Here is a 26,404-nt window from a genome sequence, read left to right on the forward strand (position 1 = left end):
TAATCATACATTCTAGGTAGTTAAAAGAATTCACCTGTTCTAAAATCTTGTTATCTGTTACTATTTTAGTTCTTACTGAATCTTGTCCTTTAAAGGTCATCGTTTTTGATTTTTCTGTTGATATTATCATTTCATAATCTTTGGCTATCTCATTTAAATTTAAAATATCTTTCTGTAAATTATTTTCAGAATTTGTAATTATTATTTGCTCATCAGCAAGAAGGAGAGTATTCACAGAAGTTCACAGTAGGAGAAAGTTTAATACCTTGATGACAATTTTTATTCCATTTTATTATTATTTCATTTAGATAAATATTAAAAAGAGTTGCTGAGAGGGGACATCCCTGTCAGACTCCTTGGTTTATCTCTTTCGTACATGACAGTTCATAATAACTTGTTGAGTGATATATGGTTAATTATAATTTCCTCATATTTTATTTTATTATTTGAGATTATTTCAGATGTGATCTAGAATTTTGGTCACAGCATGTCAGAAATCATCTTACTTTCATGTTATTGTAGTCTTGCCAATATTAATAAATGTGTATCCACAGGAAAGAGAGAAGACTTCCTGAGATGAAAGGATGGATTTTCAATAAACATTTGAAGAATCCATGCATGTATATATTGTATTGTTGTCACACGTCTGCTCTTACAGAAATTCTGTAGATGGCCTGAATAATGTGTAAATCTAAAAGAGACACATTTAAAGTGTGAGGTGTAATCTCCACGATCACCTAAGTATTATTATGATTGCGTGACACCTCCAAAGACTCATTGAGAAAAGGCACCTATTCCATAACTCTCCGTCTCCACCACTCAATCCACCAACTACAGCAAACCGCAACTACCATCATCTACACCGATGGTCGGCAACCTTTTTGGAGTGAAGAGCCATTTTTAAAATGATATCTGTTAAAAAAAATTACGGTGCCGCACACAGTGATGAGCAACCAATGGTCCACGGGCTGCATGTGGCCTTCTCAGGTTTTTTGTGCAGTCCACGGTGTTCGTTTTGTATGGCAGAATTAGTATATTTTAATTAAAAATCTATTATATGAATGTTGATTTTTACATGTGGATTTATTTGTGCAGGTTAAAAAATTAAAATATACCTAAATAATGGAAAATAAATGAATACTTTCTTATCAAAGAAAAATAAAATATTCTTTATGCGGATTGAACCGAGTATTTGATTTACTATTTAATTGCGCATCACTGCTTTAAATTTAGAAACTACATTGAAAAATATTATAATTAAATTATTTATTCAGTTTTTTTTACAGTAACATGTTATCATACTTGTAAAACACAGGGGTGGCATGTCACACGAAATTATATGATATTTTTAAATATTAAATAATAAAACAAAGATTTCCTCCTCCTTACAAAAACGTGTATAAAATCCAATAACATACCTATTTCTTTAATTTTTTTAATTTAAAATATCTTCTTAGTGCGACTTTTGCTCTTGAACTTCTTGGGATAGTTTCTCAATATGTGGTGAATACGCCGTAATTTTCATTTTCAAACATGACGAAAGACTCACATTGTTTAGTTGGTTTCTCAACTTACTTTTAATAAAATTCATATTAGAAAATATTTGCTCTCAGAAATATGCCAATTCGAAAATCGATAAAAGTCCAAATGTGTACGTTTTTAACTGACGATGGGCGTGTTCAGACAGACAAGCACTACCATAGTGCTACATGTGCTAGCCTAGCATGACGTATTTGGTTTAATAAATTAAAACAACATAAAACATAACTTAAGTAATTTTAATTGGCATGAATAATTAAAACAAATATTTGATAAATCAGTGGGGTTATGAATTTTTGCATTATCCATAATAATCCAAGATGAATGTAAAGAAGGATTATTGTGTATGATTTCAAAGAGTTCAAACATGAAAGTATTAAATTTTTCAGCATCACATGTACTATTTTCAATTGTAAAATATCCTTGACTTAATGTAAAATGTCCTTGATTAAATGTAAAATGTCCTTAATTTATTGCAAATGCTATATTTAGGGTTTTTAGTTTCTAATTTAATAAATAACATTCATTTTGCATTATTCAAAAATAGATTGTTTAATAACGAAAAGAGGCGCAATTATTCATTCAAAGAGCCATAGGTTGCCGACCGCTGATCTACACAATTCCATCTACTGGCCACCACCACCACTAGTATTTTCATAGACAGTCACAAACATCCATGTCCACAGTGAAATTCGAACCTGCAGCCTTTTGGCTGGAGAGTGGATGGATCCGAAGATCACGTATATGGAAATATGACTTCAGCCTTGGTATCACCTGTAGGTCTGGCTCCCACTGAAAAGACCTCAATAAAGGTCAAAACAGGTCTGGGTAGTGACCCTTCCCATAATGCATAGCATTATACATGTCTGCAAGGAGATGTGCTTTGCATTATGGGAGATACCAAGACAAGTAGTGATGAGAGCTTAGTCCACCTTTACTACACGTTGCCTCAGTCCTGAAGATACTTCAGGTGCAAACTTTGTTTGCTTACACTTGGATAAAGGATTAAACTAAATATATAATTTATAGTCTAACCAAGTGAAAAAACTTCCACCACCACCACCACATTATTATTTACAGGGAAAACTTCATGTTTTTATTATTTTTAGCTGATAATGGGGTATATCATCATCATCATACGTATCAAGGATTTAGGCCTAGTATGGCCTGTTCCGGCCTTAGAAGTCATCGTTGAATCGTTTAAGAGGACGTCCTGGTTTTCTTTTTCCTAATGGCTTGTACTTTAAGGGGTATATTAATGGGGTATAAGATACACATTAATACCTTAATGGGGTATAAGATACACATTTCTATAGGAAATTAAAGCACCTAAAAGAGTTTTATTGTTATAAAATAAGAAGATTTGAGCATGTGAGAGCAGTCACTAACTGAAGATCCTCCTGTGGTTAAGGAAATCTTAACATTACTGATTTTTTTTGGAGCATATTGTTACATCAATCTGTATAAGAACTGAGTAATGGGACAGTATCTTAGAGCACTCTTTTTTACTTTAAGTGATATAAAAATACAGATAGCTAAATATATTTACTATTTTTTTAAAATATCCATTTATCCAATTCTAATATTTCCAAGATGGATTAAGTCTCCCGATTAGGAGGTTTTAGACAATTTAATTAACTGGCTAGCTATTTCTGTGCTGCATCCTTCTTAGGGGTTAAGTATTTTATGTCTGTAGGTTTGCGTGTTCACAGGCTGATTTTCCAGTGTGCAGGATGAAAAACCATACTTTCTGGGAGGAAAAAACCTTGCCACCTCCATATGAGATTAGCTAACTCACCATCAGGGCTTTTCATGAATGTCCTAGATGGGATTCGAGCCCAAGTCTTTCCAACCAAAGGGCTTCATCTATACCAGCTGAGCTACAGAGGCTCTATTTGTTTTTAATATAATCATGCTTAATTGTTTTTATTCATTTTTATTATGTTTCACTTAAATTTTCACTGTTTTATCTTACTTGTCTTTAATACATCCATATCACATTTCAGATAAAGTTTCAGAATTAACTTCCTCATTTCTGGAGGCAAGCAATTGGGAAGAGCGAGCTCTGTGTCGAGTTGTGTTGGGTCCCGCATGTCTAGATATTACTAGTAGTATGATACATCGCTTACAGAAGTTTCTTCATTGTGCATCAAACCATGATTATGCTCCATATTCAGTTAATCATCTTAGTAAGTTTCTGCTTTTTATTATTTGTAACCTTTCTGATAAATTATTCTGAAATATGCAGAAATACTTTTGCTGAATATTGCAAATTAAACAATAGGTCAGCAAATTATTTTTGTAGCAAATTAATTTAAGCAATTCTAACGTTTTAAGATGTTAAATCCAAATCTGCAATCTAAAATCCATCTCATAAGCCCTCCCCACCTTTTCCTTCCTCCCCAAGATATTTGCTTTTCATAGTGTTTTGGAATATAGGCAGTTCCCAACTTGTGTAAATTTGACTACACATTTTAAGACTCACATAAATTATCCTGAAAGTGCTATGATTTTCATTAATTGCACTATTGTACCTATTGTGGCTCTAATAGCATGTAGTTTTGTTTTGAAAATGCATGCAGCGTTTAACTTTTGACCACATCTGAACTTTCCTTAACACGTTTGCTGCCACGCTACTCGGGCATAGTTTGTTCCTGCACGAGAAGCGCTTTCGCATCTTCAAGGTCACTACAAGTAATCTCATAGCCGGCTTATCAGACAGAATTTTGTTTCATATGCCAACTACGAGTAATCTCGTACCCCACCCATATATTACATGCGCTGAAGAATGTGTTTATTGCATCTAGTCTCTACAAACCTTCAGTTTCGCCATGACCAGTAAAAGAAAACTTACTGATAAAGAATTAGAAGCTTACGCTAATATGAGCGATGATGAATTTAATGAATTCATCATCGCAAATGGAAGGTTAAGAGGGAAGTTCTTTCCATTTCAAATATGCACAAATTTGAAATGGTTAAACAAAAAAATTGGAATGGTAAAATTCAATTAAAACCAAATATCGTTAGGGACTATAATTTGGGTATGTCAGGCATCGATCTTTCTGATCACATGCTTTCTTACTATTCCCCCCTTATGAAAGACAATTAGATGGCCAAAGAAATTGGCAATATGCATTTTTGATATATACATTCAAAATGCGCATAAATTTTATGATATAATTACTGGAAACGCAATGACTGCGTTAAAATTTAGAGATCAATTTATCTCAGTTTTTGTTGGAATGGATGAGCTTACAGCATCACAGAATATCAGCAGGATTCGGGATCTTCATTATTTGGAAATTTTACCACCTACAGAAAAAAATATTCGCCGACAAAGCCATGCCGAGTATGTACATGAAACAAACAACGACACGAAACACGTTATTAATGTCCTGTTTGCCAGGAAAAACAACCATTGTGCATGGAAAATTGTTTTAAAGTGTATCATTCGTAATTTGAATAAATTGGTTTTTATTTTATTATTTCATTTTATTATTTTTATTGATTTTATCAGTTTTAAATTGATTTACAAATTACGTGTTATACTACAGATTAGCTCGCGCTTAGCATAGGAGGTTGGTAATCGACATACGAGTATATTTGTAGTTGGCTTCTGAGGCACATATATATTATACTATATTTTAGTTGAAATTATTTCCCTTCTATCAAGCCCCCAGATGTGCTCTCCACTTTATTCAGAATCCAAGGGTCCAAATTAACGTAATTATACTAAAGGTTAACTCATGTTTGGCATAGGAGGTCGGTAAATCGACATACAAGTATACTCGTAGTTGGCTTGTCAAGCTCATAATACGAACTATGAGTATACTCATAGTTGGCAGCGAACTTGTTAAATCAAGGAATAATGTAAAACAAACTCAGTTTTGTTAAAGCTCTCACTTGTATTCAAATGTTTCTGAATTTGCAATTTAAAAATTTTTTTATTATATCATATTTAAAAGTTAGAGATCACAAAACAAACATAGATTGGTTTGGTTATTTGTATAGTTCATTTATGTATTAAGCATCAACATAACATCACTTATGCTCAGGGCTTGAAAAAGTTTGTGCTTATATAAACATAAGTTTCTGGGTTTAGCAGTTCTGTGGGACGTTTTGGTATTGAGACCACATTATAATATAACTAAGGAATTTAATAAAAATAAGCAATTAAAACCCGACAAGTTTTGTACGTCGTACATCAGGCGTAGCGTTACATAAACGTTCTACACAACAAAAACCTGTTAACAATTCATTACACATATTAGATGTTTTGATAACTTCACAACTGTTAAATATGATTGATAAATCAGAATACAAATGGTAAATTCATTACTGCATGCGTGTTGGAACATTGCTAGTTGTTGCTATCATGTTCTGTGGTATCACGCGTGCTATATACTAGGTCCATGGTAGTTAAATTTTTAATGAAAGCAATCCATACTTGATGGATTGCTTTCATCAAAATTTCATTAAAATTAAGCCTTGATTTTTATTGCATTGTGTAGGGATATTGAGTATTTGCAAGACTTCTTTAAATTTTCTTGTAAAACAGTTACAATCTACGACAATTTTGTTTGTTGCCACAGTACTTGATGGCCAATAATGGTTGTGTGCAATGCCAGGCATGATTTATTCTCTTTTATTTTTTCAACGTCTTTTCGTGTTAAGACTTGTAGATATCTCCCCAACCTTCCCGTCTGGCCTGCATAACAAATGCCACACGAGTAATGAATCTCATAGATGCTTGGTTTTTTCATGGGGTGATATATAGGTTTTGGTGGATGTAGGAATCTTGATATTTTTTGTAAAGGTAAAAAGCCACTTTTATGTTGTACTCGTGGTACATCAAGTATTAATTTTACATCTGCTTTTGGTCTGCTTTGATCAAAAATTTAACTACCATGGACCTAGTATATAGCACGCGTATTACCACAGAACATGATAGCAACAGCTGTCAATGTTCCAACATGCATACAGTAATGAATTTACCATTTGTATTCTGGTTTATCAATTATATTTAAAAGTTGTGAAGTTATCAAAAATATCTACTATGTGTAATCAATTGTTAATAGTTTCTTTTTTTGTTATGTAAAACTTTTATTTACCACTACCCCTGATGTATGATGTACTAAACTTGTTGGGTTTTAATTGCTTATTTTTATTAAATTTTTATTAAATATTAAATAATTAAATTAATTATTTTTATTAAATAAAATCAAAATACTAGGCTAATCTTCTTGAATGGCAGGCAATCTCAAGTAGAGTGATGTGGGCAAATATCAGAATGGGGAATTGGACAATGAGACTTATTTGTGCCTATGGTCCAACAGAAAGACCATAGGCACAAAATTCATCCACTTCTACTAAGGTAGAAGTGGAGGAATTTTTTGATGCTTAAGAGAAAGCAACTGACACAATGAAAGAGAAAAGGTTGGCCTTGTTGGGGATCTAAATACCAGAGTAGGAAATGATTGTCAGACATACCAAAATATTTTGGGAAAATTTGGAGAAAAGGGCAAAGCTAATAATAATGGCAAATACCTGTTCGATTTCTGCTGAGCACATAGACTGGTTATTACTAACACCATGTTCCAACGTAAAAATGTGCACAAATTCACATGGAGAGAAGAGGGAAGGAATAAGAAAAGTGTGATTGATTATGTTATTGTTGATAGTGATGTTTTTCTCCCTGGTGCAGGACACCAGAGTGTACAGAGGATTTGAAATTGGAAGTGATCACTATTTAGTCTTGAGCAGGATAAAACTGAATTTCATATAGAAAAGAACATGTAAGAAAGTTTTAAAGTGAATAAAAGTTGAGCAGCTCTCAGATGTGAACTGTAAACTAAAATACACAAAGATTATTGAAGAAAAAATGAAAGAGCTTGAGAACAGGAACCAAACCTTGGAGATTCAGTGGCAAGCCGTGAAGAAAATTGATTGATTCAGCCAGAGAGGCATGTCTGCAAGGATAAATAAAATCAGAACTGCATGGTGGACACAGGAAGTTAAAGAGGCAGTGAAGGAAAAGAAGAAAGCATATCAAAAGCTCCTGGCAAATATTATGTCAGCTTGTGCTCTTAGAGAATACAGGGACAAATGTAAAAAAGCTAAACACTGTGTAAAACTGGCTAAACAAAAGTCATGGAAGGACTTTTGCAAGAACATAGAAAATAAATATCAAGAAGGTGGTAAGATATTCTGGAGGTTGTTGAAGAAGCTTAGAAATGGAGGAAAGAGTGCTGTAAAAGGAGTTACAGAAGATAAAGGTGACATGAAAATGGGAGAAAAAGATATCCTTGAAGTATGGAGTAATTACTTCGAAAAATTGCTAAATGAAACAAGCAGTGATGACAGCACAGTGATAAAAAACACTGACCAGGTGTGCAGTCAGGAATACATATCCATACTTGAAGTAGAAAAAGCCATCAAAGGCTTGAAATGTGGAAAGACAGCAGGAGTAGATGATATTCGACCAGAAATTCTGAAGTATGGTGGTATAAAAGTCTTACAGTGGCTGCACTGCATAGTTAGAAGGCCTGGACAGAGGAACGAATTCCTGATGATTGGAGTAGAGCTCTAATAGTACCCATATATAAAAAGGGAAATAAAACTGAATGTGAGAATTACAGAGGTATTTCTCCACTGAGTGTTCCTGGGAAGATCTATGCAAGCATACTTGAGAAACAGTTGAGGAGAATTGTGGAAGAAAAGCTTGGTGAAGAACAAGCTGGATTCAGGCCAAATAGAGGCTGTCAGGATCAGATCTTCACTTAGCGACAAATAGTTGAGAAAGCATGGAAATATAACAAAGATCTGTATTTAAGTTTTGTTGATTTGGAAAAGGCATATGACAAGGTGCCAAGAGGGAAGCTATTCAATATGCTACAGTTATATGGTTTCAATGGGGCATTATATCAAGCAATACTTAGTCTTTATTTGAGTTGTAAGTCAGCATTTAGAATTGAAGGAAGTACAGGAAGATGGTTTAATGTTAAATCTGGTGTGAGACAAGGATGTACATTATCCCCTCTGTTATTCATTATCTATATGGATCACATTATGAAGGAAAGTAGTATTAAACATATTATCAGAATTGGAGATGTTAATGTATGCTCTTTGCTTTATGTGGACAATGTTATACTTCTAAATAAATCCGCTACTAGTTTGCAAGATTCACTGACTAAATTGTATAACTGTTGTAATAGATATGGCATAAAGGTCAGCATTGAAAAGACAAAGACAATGAAAATAGATTGAATCATTGAAAATGTCAACTGTGTTGTGAACGGAGAACCTATGGAACACGTAAAACATTTCAGCTACTTGGGCAAGATTTTTAGTGAAGATGGTAAATTAAATATGGAAATAGACAACAAAATCAACAAAGCTGGTATGGTGGGAAGTCAATTGAATAAATTCATATGGAATAAGAGAGAAATTAGTCAGAACACTAAATTAGCTGTATACAAAACTGTGTTCAAACCAGTTTTAACCTATGGATCTGTAAGATGGGTCAGAAGTAAAGCATTTGACCAACGAATAGAGACCGCAGATATGAGAGTCCTGTGAAAGATTAGAGGTGTGAACAGATGGCATCAATGGCAATATCATATTAAAAATGAGGATATTAGGAAAGAACTGGACATTGCCGGCATCCAGGAATGCGTTAGCAGAGCTAATCTCAGGTGGTATGGTCACTTAAACAGAATAGGCGAGGAAAGATTAGCAAAAGAAGTGTTCTCTGCCATTTTGGCAGGAAAACGACACAGAGGAAGACCAAGATATAGGTGGATTGATACTATACAAAATGCCTTAGATGATAGAAATATAAGATCTGATAATGTTGGAGTCGTGACAAGTAACAGACTGATTTGGAGGAAAATTGTAGATAGGAAGTTAGTAATGATGTAAATTTTTCATGTAGTACTATCATATCCTGTACACCCCTTGAGGGTACATGTCAAGAATTTAATGATGATGATGATTTTTATTAAATTCCATATTTATATTATAATGTGGTCTTAATTCCAAAATCTTCCCACAAATTTTGTTGCTCACCGGTCAGATGGATATCTCACTTGTCAGATGTTAGCCTGGGTGTACTCTACCACTGTTGCCTAATATATTCCAGTCACATTTTTATTCTTGGATGTAGTCAATTTATAAGTTTTTGTTATATGATATGGCTCATTTTAACCCTGTATAACTATTAATGTTGAATCAAATATGTCAACTACTTATATATTAGTCTGTGAAGAAAGTATTCCATGCATTTTATAAGTGATATAAGACCAATTATTATTATATTTTTAATGATACCATTTTTCACTATGTTTTTATTCCTACCACTTATGTTTTGAATTGCTTTTATTGAAAAAAAAAACAAATTCTTCTTTGCCATTATATGAAACATTGAAAACATTAAAATTCCCAATTAATAAATAAACTTTGTGTATACTCATAATTACATTAGTGCATTTCTTAATTTTGATTAGCTCCAACATTGTTAGATGGTGTGGGCCAGTGATGTTATGTGACATGACAATATCTCAGAAAACAATCGAGAAACATTTAAGATTAGAATCAATGTAATGAAATATTTTGGAAAAATAAAGACTTTTTCTTAACTTTCCAAGTTTCAATAAATGCACGTTCCATGTTTTATCATTTTTAAAAGTGATTTCCCACTTAAATTTCACAAGTGAAACCATAGCAGCAATTTTCAGAAGGATTAATTATCATGAAGAAATCTGTGAGTACTCTTTAAGTACCCCATAACGGTGTTTTTTTTATTCATACAATATCAGCCATGTGCAAATGCCCACTAATGTTTACTGTTAAAAGCAAAGATGGTGGCAATAAAGCTCAATGATCACAGAGTATGCTTTCAGATCTTTCCGAGACTTTCAGATACACTTTACAAATATACATGTTTTCTGTTCCAACCACAACAGTGTCCACTTCCACCTCCATTCTGTAAAACCCCACCTGCTTTTATTGACAGAAATACCTAAATTTCAGATTCTCCAAGCAGTGCTCACCTGAACTTCCCCAAATACGTGCTATTCAGCTCAAGGATGGCATTTGCATATACGTTTGCTTTGATATAACATGCCAAAGAGAGCATTCTGATGATGATCTACTTTGGTTGAAAATTTCTCTGCTCCACTCTGTCAAATTCATTTGTTATCTATATTGCATTTTTGGAAATTATGGAGACAACTACCGTGTTTGAATAAAAACTTTAGTTTACTATTACTAAAATTTTACAATTCGACGTTTCGACCTTTATGTCAAGGTCATCTTCTGGAGCGTACAAATATACACAGGAAACAAGCTATACTACAATCATACTGGTTCGTTAAAGACACTGACTAACCGCTACCACAATTGTTGGCCTGACCTCTGGTGAAAAAAAAAAAAAAAAAAATTATACATCAACGCTAAAGTCCTATTATTTGTGTTGTCTACTATATACATTAACATCATTCTAGCCAGTTGGAGTGGGATGGTTTCTAATTTATCTATATTGTTATCTATACTGTTATCTATATTGCTCTCCCAATGCCACCAACTACTTGGAGCTCTTTGATTTCCTCTCATTGAAAGTTGATGTCCTTCAATCCAACTCTCCTAAAAGTGAGATTATCTTCCTTGGCAATTTTGAGTGTATACAATACCAATTGGTTTCTTTCTCCAAGCACAGACCAAGCAGGTAGAGATGCTCAGACATTTGCCATTGCAAATGACCTGGTTCACATGTCCACCAGAGTAACAGATAACACCAGCCACTCTCCAAAACTCTGGAACTCTTCCTCACTAACGATCCCTCCAAATATACTGAGAAGGTTGTATTTCCTCTAGGTAACTGAGATCACAACCTACTACATATCTTTTTCCTCACTGAGCAATGCTCACATAGCTATGTGATTTCTGTGCCTCATTCCCATGGTTGGATTCATGCTTTTGCATTGAATGCATGGGAGACGTGGCAAGATGAAAGTGGAATTTATACAGTTTCTAAGGGATAATTACCTGAAACAAGTGGCATTTTATGATAAAGTGACAGTGGACCATGTTATACAGGGAACTAGGGGTTAGAGAGTGCAGGATCTGGTAGTTCACTGAGTTTAGCATGAGGGATTTTGTATGATGTTGTGTATGTTCTGTGTATTAATTGCCAAGAGTGAATGAGTTATAGTACAAAAGAAAGGGAGAGCGGAAACAGAGAGTTTGTCATAAATGTTTCTTGTGTGAGTGCAAGTTGTTTGGAAAGCAGGAAATAAATTGACAAATATTAACAATGTAAGAAAAGATAGCGAAAGTGTTCTGGGGAATGTTGAATGAATGAATGATATTATGGGAAATGAGAGCATGAAAGCAGTGGCTGAAAGCAATATGGGTGATGGAGTAATAGTAAGGAGTGAAATAGTGTGTTTACATGGCATCCTTCACATGAAAAAATGTCTAGAACAACTGGAGAAACAATTGTTGCGTGGTACAGCAGGTGGGAGAATGAAGTAAAAAAGCGAAAGAAAGTGTGAGAAACTGAAATAAGGTATTGTATGGAGATTTGATAAGAGGTATACTTAATGAGAAAGTAATGAACGTATGTTTCCCAGGTGCAAAAATAAACGATATTAGTGAAGTTAGTTTGCAGAAGGGAGAAGTGAAAGAGATGACTGATATGGCAGCAACAAATAATTTTGATAGGGGAGAAACATGCAGTGAGAGAATATATATGAAACAGTTGTTGCAAATAAGTGAAAATAAAGAGTAAGGAAGTAAAGATTGTGAGTCTGCTGTTTCGGTACGATAGGTCAGAGCTCTGAAGAAGGGCCATGATTGCTAATGAGTCATTAAGAAGATTGTGTAGGAGGAATGGTGTGCAGTTTATGTATGGAGTGAATTTGATGGATGAAATGAATTATACATGCCCTAAACTTAAATGATTTTGGAGTTAAATCTTGAGAGAAAGTGTTGTTTGGTAAGAGTGTGGAAGTGCAAAACTAGGGAAGCTAAAAATATTGGGAAGGATGCAATCAAGCATGTGTCTGGCCACACCTGTGATAATTGAGTGAGTGTACAGAAATGATTATGTAATGCTGAATGCAATTTCACAGAATTGTGGTTCGAATGGGTTGATAATGACATTACGCAAGGATAATTGTGGGTACAAAGGGATGTTGAAATGCATTTACACGAATGTAGAAGTATCAGGAATAACAGAGAAGAGTTTTTGGTATTAATTTGACTTGGCCAAAAATTATGGGGCATTAGTGAGATATGGTTGACTGAAAACAGATATAGTTACGTATTTTCTGAGAGGATAGAGGGAATATAACAGGAGTTGGGGCATTGCTGATGAAAGCTGAATTACAACCAACAAAATTAGAAGTAAAAGAGAACTTTAGGTCTTAGGGAGATGGTTCATTTGAGGCTGTGGTGTGAGATACAGCCAATAGGACAAAATATATTGTTAGTTGCTGCTATAGACCTGGGGGGAGGGGAGTTTAGATTAAGATGTAGATGCTGTGAATCAGCAGATTAGCACAATGAGTGCAAGCCAAGCAATTATTATGGGAGAATTCAATTATGGGGACATAGAGTGGAGGGAGCAAAGGGGGCATGGAAAAATGGAAGTGGAATTTATACAGTTTCTGTGGGAAAATTACCTGAAACAAGTGACAATTTATAATAAAGTTGCAGTGGCCCATGTTATACAGAGGACTAGGGTTTAGAGAGTGCAGGATCTGGTAATGGTATCAGAAGATATCCATAACCAAGATAGACACTGCCTCCAATTGAGGAGAGTGAGAAAGAGTTATGTTGAATTATTAAGCTGTTAATTATGATAGACTTAGGGGGCATCTTCGAGCAGTGCCATGACTTGAAAAGCTACAAAGAAAGAATGTCTGTAGTGCATGGGAAGCAATCAGGGATTGTTTGAATAAGGCAGTATGACTGCATATCCAGCATATGCTAGAGCAAAATAAACCATGAACTGCAAAAACAGAACGCATCATGGAATTAATATAAACAAAAAAGGTGATTTAGCATGCTCATGAGCAATATGAAGCACAAACAAAAAGGGTAACAAGTATAGCCAAATCAGATTATGAGAGAAAATTAGCTAAGCAGGCCAAAGTAAATCCAAAAAACCCAACAGCTAAATCCAAAAAAAAAGTTTTTCATTATGTAGCAGGTAAGAGGAAACATGACTATTGTAGGATGACTTTAAACAATGCTGTTGCTAGGAAGATAACAGAGGCAAAAGAAGTATATGAATTGCTGAGTGATCATTTTTGCAAAGGTGTATCATTCAGGTGGATATTTTGCAGTTGCTGATGTGACAGAGATGTGACAGAAATCAAAATTGAGGTAGATGAACAGTAGTTGTTTAGCATATTAAAAATATCAATGTGAATACAGCAGTGGGACTGTATGGCATGTCAGCCTATGTACTACATGAATGTGCAAGAGAATTGCCATTGCCTCTGATGAAGTTGTTCAATCTAAGCATCAGCTCTGGCAGGGTTCTGAAGTGGAAAGAGGGTAAGATAGTTCCATTGCATAAAGGTCGCTCCAAGACAGAGGTAGTAAACTACAGACCAATCAATATATCAGAAGTGATTATTAAAGTATTGGCAAAGTTGGTTAAAAGTAAAATCCAACAGTGGGTGGATAGTGATGTGATACTCTATACTGGGCAGCATGGCTTTGTAAAAGGTAGGTCCTTTCTTCGTAATTTCACATTTTATAATAAAGTGACAGTGGAATTGGATAAAGGAAATGGCTAGACCTTGATACTGCTGGACTTTGTGAAGGCATATAACAGAATACCATATGGAAAAGTTTTACAAAATCTGTAGCAAATGGGAATGAATATGAAGCTGGTATCATGAATGGGGGGGTGGGGAGCGACTAACAGACAGACATCAGCAAGCAGTAGTATATAGTGGAGGGAATTTAAGAGAATGAGGTGACTAGTGGAGTTCCTCAGCGTTCTGCACTAGAGCCACTACTCCTTAATTTGTATATTATTCTTGACTACTGTGCACAGATTTAGTCACCTGGATTTCTTGAGTATCAGAGAGCATTTCTATCCTCATGGGAATGCTCCGTGTGAGGATAGGTTGAAGGTGTGTGGGCTATAAAGTTTAATTGATAGGTAGAAACAAGGGGACATGATAGAAACTTATATTTGTTTTATTATTTTATTATTATTATTTTATGCTGCTCCTACCCATGAAAGGTTATTTGTAGACCTAAAGTACATTTTGTAACATGGGTAGGCTAGGGATTTTTTTTTTTTTTTTGTATTAAATTTTATTATTATTATTTTTTTACATATTCTGATAACCCTGCTCTAGAGACCAAACATGCACTTTTTGAAGCTACTTCAGGTCTCCAAAAAGTGAGGCAGTGGTCTCACACCAGGTGAAGAAATTCATCTCACACCTAAAGACAATCACAAACATTCATGCCCATGGCAGGATTCAAACCAGCAACCTGTTGGTTGCTGGTTTGAATGGGTATGCTAACCACTCGGCCAACCAGGCCAACAAGAAGGGGATTTTATAAAATTGATGCAAATGAATTTTTTACATGACAAATAAAGAACTAGAGGTCATTCTTTGAAGTTGTGTGTGAGTGTGGTTAGTAAGGATAAGTGGACTAGATTTTTTGTATGGAGAGTAGTGGATGACTGGAACAGATTGCCAGAATTAGTTGTGAGTGCCCTAACAGTAATGCATTTAAGGAGAGGTTTGATAGGTTTTGTGTATATAATAGTCAGTTTGGGTCTCCCACAATGAGTCTCAGAACTTCACGATGATACCTTAAACTAAAAAAAAAAAAATAATTTTACGAAATACAATATCAAGTAATGATACATAAAAGAAGGAGAAATATCTTAAAGATGTTCTCCTAAAAAATGGATATGATTGCAGAACTATCATTAGCATCTTAAATAGTCCATTGCATATTCCAGAGTATGTACAAGAACAAGACAACTGCAAAGGCACTGTTTCTTTATCTTACATTAAAAGTGTTACAGATAAAATAGCAAGTTTTAAAATGATACAATTTAAAAGTTGCCTTTTGACTACTACAAAAATATCCATGATGTTAAGATCACTAAAACAACTTCACCCTCCTTTTAAATGTCCATGAGTGTACAAAATAATCTGTACTTGCAGCATTTGCTACATTAGACAGTTCAGGCTGATCTGAAGAAATTCATCAAAAAGTATATGTCAAGGATGTAGAGAAAAAACAGGCACATAATTTAAGACTGACATTTCACATAACCAAAGAAAAACACCAAGCAAACTGGTAATTCACTAAAATGCTATACATTAGTGATTTGTTGAATTTATTCCTCATGTAAGGTCTCATCTTTAATTATCTATGGGCGATGTATATAAACAACTTGTATATTTACTTTCATTTTTTTTATTCATTTAATTTGAATAATAAGTTATTAATCCATAAATCTCTCTGTATATACCCTTGTTTCTATTTGTTTTTTAATCTGACTAAGTACACAAAAGTGATGTATGAAAAAGATTCATGTGATATTTTCCAGCATAAAAGCATGGAAATTTTCATCCACAGAAACCTTAACTTGACAATTTTTTTTTCCTAATTGACAATTATGATTTATTATTATTATTATTCAACAATGCTCAATTTATGTTTTGGAATGCTGTAACAGGAAAAAAGTCCTGACATTCTAGAGGAAACAGTTTCATTTTTAAATTCTAACCCCCAAAATACATAGAACTTACCTATATACATAAGGCATAAGTCAGTAATGAGATGAAAGTGAAAAGCCTATTGCTATCTTCTATTTGTTTGTGGAGTAAGTTGATCTAGCTAAAATACCCAGTATTCATATAGTGTAGAATTACTGATTGCTGGAGATTTTGGATAGGATTTTTACAATTATATCATCACCTGAAATAACAAAGAATTACATACTGAAGCAAATTGTCTAATAATTCTCCTTTAATTTAAGTAGTTGAATAGCTGTTTCAAAACTTTTGAAGTTTTTTATAACTTCAAAAGTTTTGAAACAGCTATTCAACTACTTAAATTAAAGGAGAATTATTAGACAATTTGCTTCAGTATGTAATTCTTTGTTATTTCAGGTGATGATATAATTGTAAAAATCCTATCCAAAATCTCCAGCAAGCAGTAATTGGTTACAAAGTATGCTCTACTTGAAAAGGAATTCATGACTTATAACAACACCACACAATTTTATTATTATTATTATCGAGGGGAGGTCCCCCTTAAGAAACACAAAGTCTATCATACCACTCCTTAAACTCATTGACCGTTCTTGCTCTCACCACGCCATCAGGCAATGCATTCCACGGTTCAACCACCCTCCACACAAAGAAACCACTCCTCACCCTCTTGCTCACAGTTTCCTTTCGTAACTTCCAGGGATGGCCTCTTGTAATCACTCCTTCCCGCTGTTCAACCAAGCGAAAGAACTCCCCAGTGTCAACCCTGTAACCACCCTCTCAACAGTTTAAAAGTCTCAATCATATCACCTCTCCTTCTTCTATCCACCAAACTCTGCAGTCTACACATTCCCTCAGCCAATCCTCATCACTATACTTGTACAGTCCTGAAACCATTCTTTGTCATCTGTCTTTGTATCCTTTCCACAGTTAATTTATCCCCTTCAAATCCTGGGGACCAAATCTGAGAACAATAGTCTAAGTGTGGTCTGATCAGGGTCTTATACAACGGAATGATAACTGTTTTATCTCTGCAGGTCAGTGTCCTTCTCATTATTCCAGCAATCCTCTGTATTAACTTCACCACCTTTGCAATATGTCCCCTAAATTTCAGGTTTCTATCAATCATCAACCCCAGATCTCTTGTCTCCCCTACTTCCTCCAGTATAACTTCTCCCATAGAGCATGCAGTGTCCCATCGATGTTTCCCAAACCTCAAGACCTTACATTTTGCTGCATTAAGCTGACATCCCCATTCATTTGCCCACCAATCTAGCTTATTCAAATCCTCTTGCAGGGCTACCACATCTGCACTATTACTAATAATCCTTCCCAGCTTCGCATCATCTGCAAACAACTGAATATCCCCTTGCAGTCCACTGGCAATGTCATTGATATAAAGGTTAAACAATATAGGTCCTAGTACTGAGCCCTGTGAGACCCCACTTGTAACCTTCTGCCTCCTTGAAACTGCTCCACCATACACAACTCTCTGATACCTATCAGACAGCCAATCCTGAATCCAGTTGACCAATCTGACATCCAGACCCATGTGATGCAACTTAAATATCAGCTTATCATGTGGCACCCTGTCAAATGCCTTCACTAAGTCTAAGAAAATTGCAGTATATGCCTTTCCCTCGTCTAATGTTCTTGTAACTTTATTATAAAAGGCTAGCATATTGCTAAAACAAGAGCGCCCCTTCACAAATCCATGTTGACTCCCACAGATAACATTACCCTCATCTGCCCAATGCTGTATACGGTCCCTCACTACTTTCTCCAAGATTTTAACAACTACTGATGACACACAGACTGGCCTATAATTAGACACTTCCAGTCTATTTAAATTATACATATTTGGTCGTTTTATAATAGAAATACAATTTTATTAATACAGACCAGTTTACAATAAAACTTATATTAAAACCTACCAGTTTTGCCAGCAAACTGTCTGGCTTTTTCAAGGCGTTTACGGAGATATGAAAACTAGTAAATGCAATTTGAAAGGAACATAAAAAACGTTGTAAACCAACTAGTAGCTATGGTTAGTTTACAACGTTTTTGTAAAAATGTTGCAAAAAACCAGACAGTTTACTGGTGAAACTGGTAGGTTTTAATATAAGTTTTATTGTAAACTGGTCTGTATTAATAAAATTGTATTTCTACACTTCCAGTCTGTTACCACCCTTATGCAATGGCACTATCTTACCTTCCTTCTATTCCCTGGGCACCTTTCCTGCAGCCAGACTTTCATTGAAAAGCCAGGTTAAAGGCACTGTCAGTTCCCTAGCACATTCTCTCAAAACTCGTGGTGAAATACCATCCAGTCCCAAAGCTTTACTGACATCCAGAGTACTCAGTATCTGAAACACACTCTCCTCCTGTACATCTAAACCTCGAACCAGCCCTATCCCTCTAGCATTAAAACTGATTCCTCTAGGATGAAATACTCCAATAAAGTGTTCATTGAACAATTCCACTATGTACTCTGTATCAGTCACTCTATTCCCATTTTTATCCCACAATATCATTCTTCCACAGTCATTTCTCCTCCTACTGGCCACATAGCTAAAAAATTCCCTAGGATTTTCTTTGGATCTTAGGGCCAATCTCCCCCCATATTCCAGTTTCACTTTCCTTACCACACTAGTCACTCTTTTGGCCTGTGTCTTATATTCTTCATGCATCTTCTCTTCACCTGTCTCCTTATTTCCATAGCCTCTTTTTCGCATGCAATTCCTGTTTAATATTGTTTGTCATCCACTTTACTCCAAATTCTGTTCTCTTCTTCACTCGTGGTATACAACCTACCATTGCTGCTAACAAATATTCTTTCACAATTTCCCAAGCACTAATGATATCCTGTCCTTCCAATTCCTCTCTCCATGAAACTTCCCCAAGTTAACATCTAAGACTATTATAATCACCTGCCTTATCATTTCACATACGTTCCCGTCTCTTTGATACTCCTGCATGTCTATTCATTTTCCAAGTCAAACCATATGGTCACTCTCTCCAACTGGTGGGAGAGATGTCATCTCAGTTATTATCAACTCTTTTGATGCTATAACCAAATCCAAAACTCTTGAACCTCTTGTTCCCTCTGTTGCATGTTGCCTAAGACATTTGTCCCTCAAGAATTCTAGAAATTCCATTCCTCTATTGCTACACGCATCTTCCTCTCTCCAATTTATACTACTGTAGTTAAAATCTCCTATAACAATCATTCTTCTTACACTTGCCAAACTTAACTGTCTGAACATCTCCTGGTCCCCATCTTCTGTGCTCCTGGGTCTGTATCAGCACCCTACTAAATATCCTGTCTTGCCTACCTCTATCATTTCATTTGTCTATATCATTTGTCTCACTTCCTTCCAAAGCCTCCACTCTTAGAGGACAGAGGTCATCACTTATCATAAGCTGTACCCCATGATTTCCCCTCCTATCCTGACGAAAAATGCTGTTCCCAGCAACTTCTATTCCTGTTATTATATCCCCTTCTGTCAACCACATCTCAGTGATCCCAATAACTTTTGGCCAGGCTGATGCTATCTGTGCCTCCAATTCCTCGCTCTTATTCCGGATACTCCTGGCATTAGTATAAAGCTTATAAATGCCATTGTTTCTATACCCAGCATTATTCCTTCTAGACTCCACCTTGCTCAGTGTTACCTGATGTCATTTCCCTCCTCCCAAGTATCCATTCCCACAAGAGGCCACCCCTGCTATCATCCTCCCTTGGACACACTGACTCATTCAGAACAGCAATTGCTCCAGATGCCTATGTCCTTCCTCATTCAAATGTAAGCAGTCTCTCGCATACAATTCTTCTCTTTCCTCAAACGCACTCCAAGCATCCACATATACCAGTCCTCTCTTGTCACACATTCTTGCTATTATGCCATTCAATATCACCGCTCTTCTGCTCAGCTCATTCTTGCGTACAGCCTCAAGCAAAAATCTCATATCTCTCGCTGCCCGACTTACATTGCCACTCAAGTCATTCGTTCCTACCATCACAATCATCTCATCCACCCTTTCACCTCTCTTAATTGCCATAGCCACCCTTTCTATTGTTCCTCCAGGCAAACACTCCTCACGCATCCTATCTTGCACACCATGGATCATTGAGTCACCATACATTACACCTCTTACCATTCCCTCTCTCCTATTGTTTCCATTCTCTCCTCTTCTTTCATTCCCATATCATGGATTTAGACCAAGTACACTTTTACAGTCTCATGCCATCACTTATTTAGTCCTTCAATTCTTCTTTTTCCCATGTATTTTATATTTGTGTAGTATTTTTGGCAGTCTGCTATTGTCAATGTGATTTAGATGTTTTAGATGTTCTAATCATTTTTGTTTAAATTTACTTATATAGGGTTAACTGATTTTATATTCAGATATTGTAAAATTTCTTCATTTGTTTTATGTCCCACTTGGTACATCCAGTTGTTTTTCTGAGGAAATTCATTTTTGCTATTTGAATCTGTTTTTCATTCTCCATTTTTATGGTCCATGTTTCAGTTCCATATAATAAAGCTGGTTTAGACAAAATGTTATATAGTCTGATTCTGGTGTATTTTTGTACAAAGGATGGCTTAAATATATTATTTATTATTTTCTTTAACAAAATTTGATGTTTTAATGTCTATATCTATTTCATCTTTATATGATAAGTTGCATCCCAGGTATTTACTTGTTCTAATATTTTATTATCTATCATATTTTTACTTTATATTTGATATTTTCTCTTTTGAAAGCCTTTTTTTGTCTTTACTTTTGATATTCTCATATTATATTGTTCTGAAATTTCATTTAATGATTTTACTGATTATCTGCCAATAATAGTGTTTATATCTTTATTTATATAGGGTTTTTTCCGCCAGTTTATCTGGTGTTTTTCATCCCGCAAGCAGACAAACCGGCCCCGTGAACACACACACGGATACAGCCAAGAATACCTTGAGGCATAGGAGTGACCATTCTATCCTCGTATTTCGGTTACGAAATCCAAGCATGCTTGGAAGGTTGTGGGCCTTAAAGGCCTGTTAAAACCATTGGGATAGATAGATAGATATCTTTATTTATATACACTTTTTATATTTATATCTATAGATATGTTACCGCTAAAGTGCAGAAATCAGTTATTCTACAGATTATCTAGGTATTGGCAGATTAACTAGGGTGATCCGTTAATGTGCCAAAAATTGTTTCATTTCTCAAATTACCTAGATAATCTGCACATTACCTACTAGGCACTCAGTAAAGTGAAAATAAGATCTTTGCTGGAACAACAGCAACGTTTCTGTACGCTTAAATTAACATAATGTTATTTATTTATTTTTCGATATCTAAAGAATCAAGTTAATACAATCAAACAATCAACAAATTAGTTGATAGAATCAATCATCAATCAATTAAAAAACTATAATACAAAGAATCAAACGGTTTAAAATATTATTACAATTAAGGAAATGAATTTGCAAAACATATGATAAAATTATGTTTACTTATTAGTGCAATCTAAAGATTGGTGACACTTTGAATTACATAGCAATTGGTTTTTGCGACAAGCACACTTTTGAACTTTAACGATACGGAAGCCGTTAGTGTGCACATTACCTAGGTAAAATGCGAAAAACTCTTGATTCCACACGTTAACGGACAAATCAGTTAATCTGCAGATTAGCTAGGTAATGTGCACATTAACGGCTTTCGAGCTTTAGCAGTAACAGATATACTATTTATATCTTTATTTATATACATTTATGTATATAGTCAATATATCCCAGCCTGGTTGGCTGAGTGGTTAGTGTATCCACTCTCCAGCCAGAAGGCTGCAGGTTCGAATCCTGCCGTGGCATGGATATTTGTGTTTGTCTGTGAAAATACCAGTGGTGGTGGCAGGCAGTAGATGGCATTGGTGTAGATGATGATGGTATTTGCTGTTCGTTGTAGTTGGTGGATTGAGTGGTGGAGACAGAGAGTTGTGGAGTAGGTGCCCTCCCTTGATGAGTCCCTTGGACTCCCTGGAGGTGTCACGTAATAATAATACTAATAATAATTTGCGGGTTTATTTGTATACCAAATGGTTATGCTGCTCTGTTTCCAGATTGCTATAATTTTATTTATATATATATTAAAAAAGCAGAAGTGATGGGGATGGGGCACATCCTTGTTGTGCTCCTCTTGATATTTTTCCATTCTGATATTTGTTCTAATTTAACTGCTATTTTATTTCCTGTATATATTTCTTGTGAATTGACTGTAAGAGCTGATTTGGTATATTTAGATCAATTAATATTTTAAATAACTCTTGTCTATTAATTTTATCAGAGGCATTTTCATAATCAATGAAGGCCACATCTTTTTGAAATTCTCTTCACTTTTCAGTTAACATTTTTAGAGTGAAAATTGAATCTATGCTAGATCAGCCTTTTTTTTTTTTTGGAATCCATTCTATTCTTCTATTAGTTTGTCCTCTACAATACTATTTAGTTTCTCTTTTAATATTCCTGCATTTAGTAATCTAATTCCCCTATAGTTATTACAGCCATCCTTATTTCCTTTTTTATAAATTGAGATAACCAGTGCTTTTTTCCCCAAGAGTTTGTAGTTTTTCCAGAAATCCAGACCATGTTAAAGAATTTCAGAAGTCTTTCATTAAATTTCCCCCTAGAAATTTTGTACAGTTCCATGTTTATATTGTCTTCTCCTGGTGTTTTCCAGCTTATTTATTGTATTTTTTTATTTCTGACATTGTAATATTTTCTGTTAGATCATTCTTTGTTGTATCAAATTTTAATTTTATATATCTCCAGAGAATTTGAAAATAAGTCATCCATTTTTCTAAATCTGTTGTTTGTATTTTTACCTTTTCTTTTATTTCTTTGTTCATGTATTTTATCATTTTATAGGTTTTTGGCTGTGGCTTAGTTATATCCTTTTCTAGTTCAGTTTCTAAATTGTTCCATCTCTATGTTTTTTCCTTACTCTTGTTTTGTAGTTGCACACTCTATTTTTGCTTCTACTGTCTTGAAATTGAGCCATTTCTTGTAACTCTTTTTTTTTGTGTTTATCTTTTCTATTTCTTTGCCAGTTTCGTATTCCTCTTTCTGTTCCATTTACTTTTTTATTCCTAAGCTTTCTGTTTCTGTTGCATTAGTCAGGATTTGTTTCAGATTTTCCCATTACTCTTCTATGTCATTTATTATTATTATTATTATTATCTGATCTCCATGGAGTCAGAAATTCATCATGGGAGGTACATACTATCACACATAAAGCTCATTTAACCATGCCTTAAACTGATTCAATGTGTCTACATTCGCAACACACTCAAGCAATACATTCCACTCACCAGCCACTCTCTATGTAAAGAACCTGCTCACACCCTCCTTATATAATTTCCATCTGATAACAACCTCTGAATAACTTATATGTCTCAATCATATTCTCCCCCCCCCCTCCTATTAATGAGGCTTTGCCATTAAATTCTCTCAATCTGACCTCATACTCCACATTTCAAAGTACACTGACTACTTTTGTGAATCTTCTCTGGACCGTTTCTAACATATCCTCATCACCATGAAAACCCTGTGACCATATCTACACAAGATCCATATGAGGCTTAATCAATGCCTTATACAATGGTATCATAACCTCTTTATTTCTGCATATCAGGATTCTCTGCATCACTGCTATTATCCAATGTGATGCCTTCACAACTTGCAATGTGACCCCTGAATTTCAGACCCTTGTCCACCACCACTCCCTGATCTCGCATCTCCTCTATCTCCTTTAAAGTTTCCCGACAAAGTGTATACTGTGTATCTCATCATTGCTTACAAAATTTCAAAACCTTATATTTTGCAACATTGAACTGACAGTTCCACTTCCCCACCCATTCATGCAAATCTATTCAAGTCCTCCTGTTCTGTTTGACTCTGCACTGCTTTCCCCAATTTTGCATCATCTACAAATGATGCAAAATGATGCAAATGATACTAAATCTATCCCAATATCTTTAACATAATAATTGAACAATGGTATCATAATGGTTCAAAAACTGATCCCTGTAGCACACCACTAGTGACCTTCTTCTTTTTTGATACTTCATCCTCATATACAACTTTCTGATATCTATCTAACAGCCAGTCAACTCAGAAGGCTGTTATCCAGTCCCATCCATTTCACTTTATTTAACAGCTTATCATGTGGCTGTCTATGAAAATCTTTTACAAAATCTAAGTATACCACTGTATATGCATCTCCCTTGAGTTTGTCACTTTGTTATAGTACATAAGTAAATTGATAAAACATGATCTCCCTTTAATAAATCCATGCTGACAACCACTGCTCTCAACCCATTTCTGTATCCTAGTTCTCACTATCTCTCTCTAGTACCTTTGCCACAACTCCAGATATACAGATTGGCCTATAATTTGCATCACAGCCATATCATCACCATTATGATCTAGAACAATTTTACCTTCTTTCTACTCTTTTTGAACCTGTGCTGTTGTAAGACTTGTATTAAACAGGCATTCCAATGTTATTGCCAATTCCTGTTTATTTGATGAGTATGTAGAATTTTCCACCAAAAAACGAATGTCACAAATGATAACTAATACTGGGTATAATAGGTTGTGATAATACAGGCAGTTTGGCTGGCTAGTTTCACCTTATATACTAATGACTTCTTCTCAGTTAGGAAGAAAACAAAAAGCAGTAAACATGAACCATTAAATAACAAAAACCGAACATATAGGAACTGTTGCACAAAAGTAAGCAAAAGCATAAACACTTGAAGCGTAGAAGCTGGTATTAGTCTGTCATTGTTCAGTACGTATGCATGATAGTTGGCAGAAAAGTTAAAGTCTGACATATGGAAAGATCTAATAAGTGACTTCCAAATATCACATAAAATCATTCCTAGGTTTCTGCTGAGTGTGCCTTTTGAATGAATAACCATCATAGCCTCTTTGATGTTGTGGGCACTAAATTTGTCTTCTGTGTAGGGTATGGAGCTCTTGTCCACATTCAGTATTGTGGTGATTATGGGAGAAGTGGAAAACTAAGCCAGAGCTGTCTACTCTGATGTTATTAACATCTTCAATATGCTCTTTTTGTCTAATTTCCAAACTTCTAGATGTTTGGAAATAGAATCTAGATTTCCACTGAATTTGTTTTGGAGTACATCATCATCATCATCTGCATAGAATAAAGTACTGAGTTTATCTCCAATTCTAATGTTAGGTTTGATAATACTTTCTTTAATAATGTGATCAATATAAATGATGAATAAGAGTGGAGATAATGTGCACTGTTGTCTTATACCTGGTTTTACATCAAACCATCTTAATGTATTTCCTTCATTTCTAACTACTGACTTACAACTATAAATATAGACTACGTATTGCTCTGTGTGTGTGTAATTTACTCCATATAATTTTGGCATTTGAAAAATCTTTTCTATGGGCACTCTGTCACATCTTTTCCAGATCAGCAAAACAAGTACAGATCCTTGTTTTATTGCCACAGTTTCTCAACTGTTTGCTGTCAAGTGAAAATCCGAACTTGACAATTTCTGTTTGGCCTGAATCAAACTTGTTTTTCCCCAGTTTCTCTTTCACATGGTTTCTTAGCCTCTCCTCAATTATGCTTGCATATATCTTACCTTGCACAAAACACTTAGTAGATGCTTAGTAGAGAAATTCCTTCATAATTCTCATATTCAGTTTTATATTTTATTGATGGGAACTGAGAGCTCTACTCCAGTGAGGTGGATGTTTACCATCTGGCCAGGCCTGAATAATGCAGTGTAGCCACTGCAAAACCTTTATTTCTCCATAAAATTTGCAGACAAAGGAAAAGTTGTGGAGGAAATACGAGGGTGGTCTGAAAAGTTCTCGGCCTAACAATGAAAAAACGAATTTATAATTTCAAAATTATTTTTATATTTCAACATAATCTCCCTTAAGACTATTACATTTATTCCAGCGATGCTCCAACGCCAATATCCCATTCATGTAGTGGTTCTCAGTAAGATCTACAAAATACCCCTCTACAGCTGCAATCATCTTGTGATT

General features: G+C 35.0%; 1 protein-coding gene across 1 annotated transcript in view; it reads left to right on the forward strand.

Moving 5' to 3' along the window:
* Vps13B (vacuolar protein sorting 13B) overlaps positions 1–26,404 on the forward strand; it is a 1,316,993-nt gene that overhangs the window by 116,616 nt on the left and 1,173,973 nt on the right. Inside the window, exon 7 of the mRNA XM_090406926.1 lies at positions 3,546–3,728. Coding sequence (XP_090263052.1) covers positions 3,546–3,728 — 183 coding nt within the window. The remainder of the gene's footprint in view (positions 1–3,545; positions 3,729–26,404) is intronic.

This window comes from Typopeltis vanoorti, chromosome 17, assembly GCF_054136105.1.
Source record: "Typopeltis vanoorti isolate ZY-2024b chromosome 17, IOZ_Tvanoo_1.0, whole genome shotgun sequence".
Classification (NCBI taxonomy): Eukaryota; Metazoa; Arthropoda; class Arachnida; order Uropygi; family Thelyphonidae; genus Typopeltis; species Typopeltis vanoorti.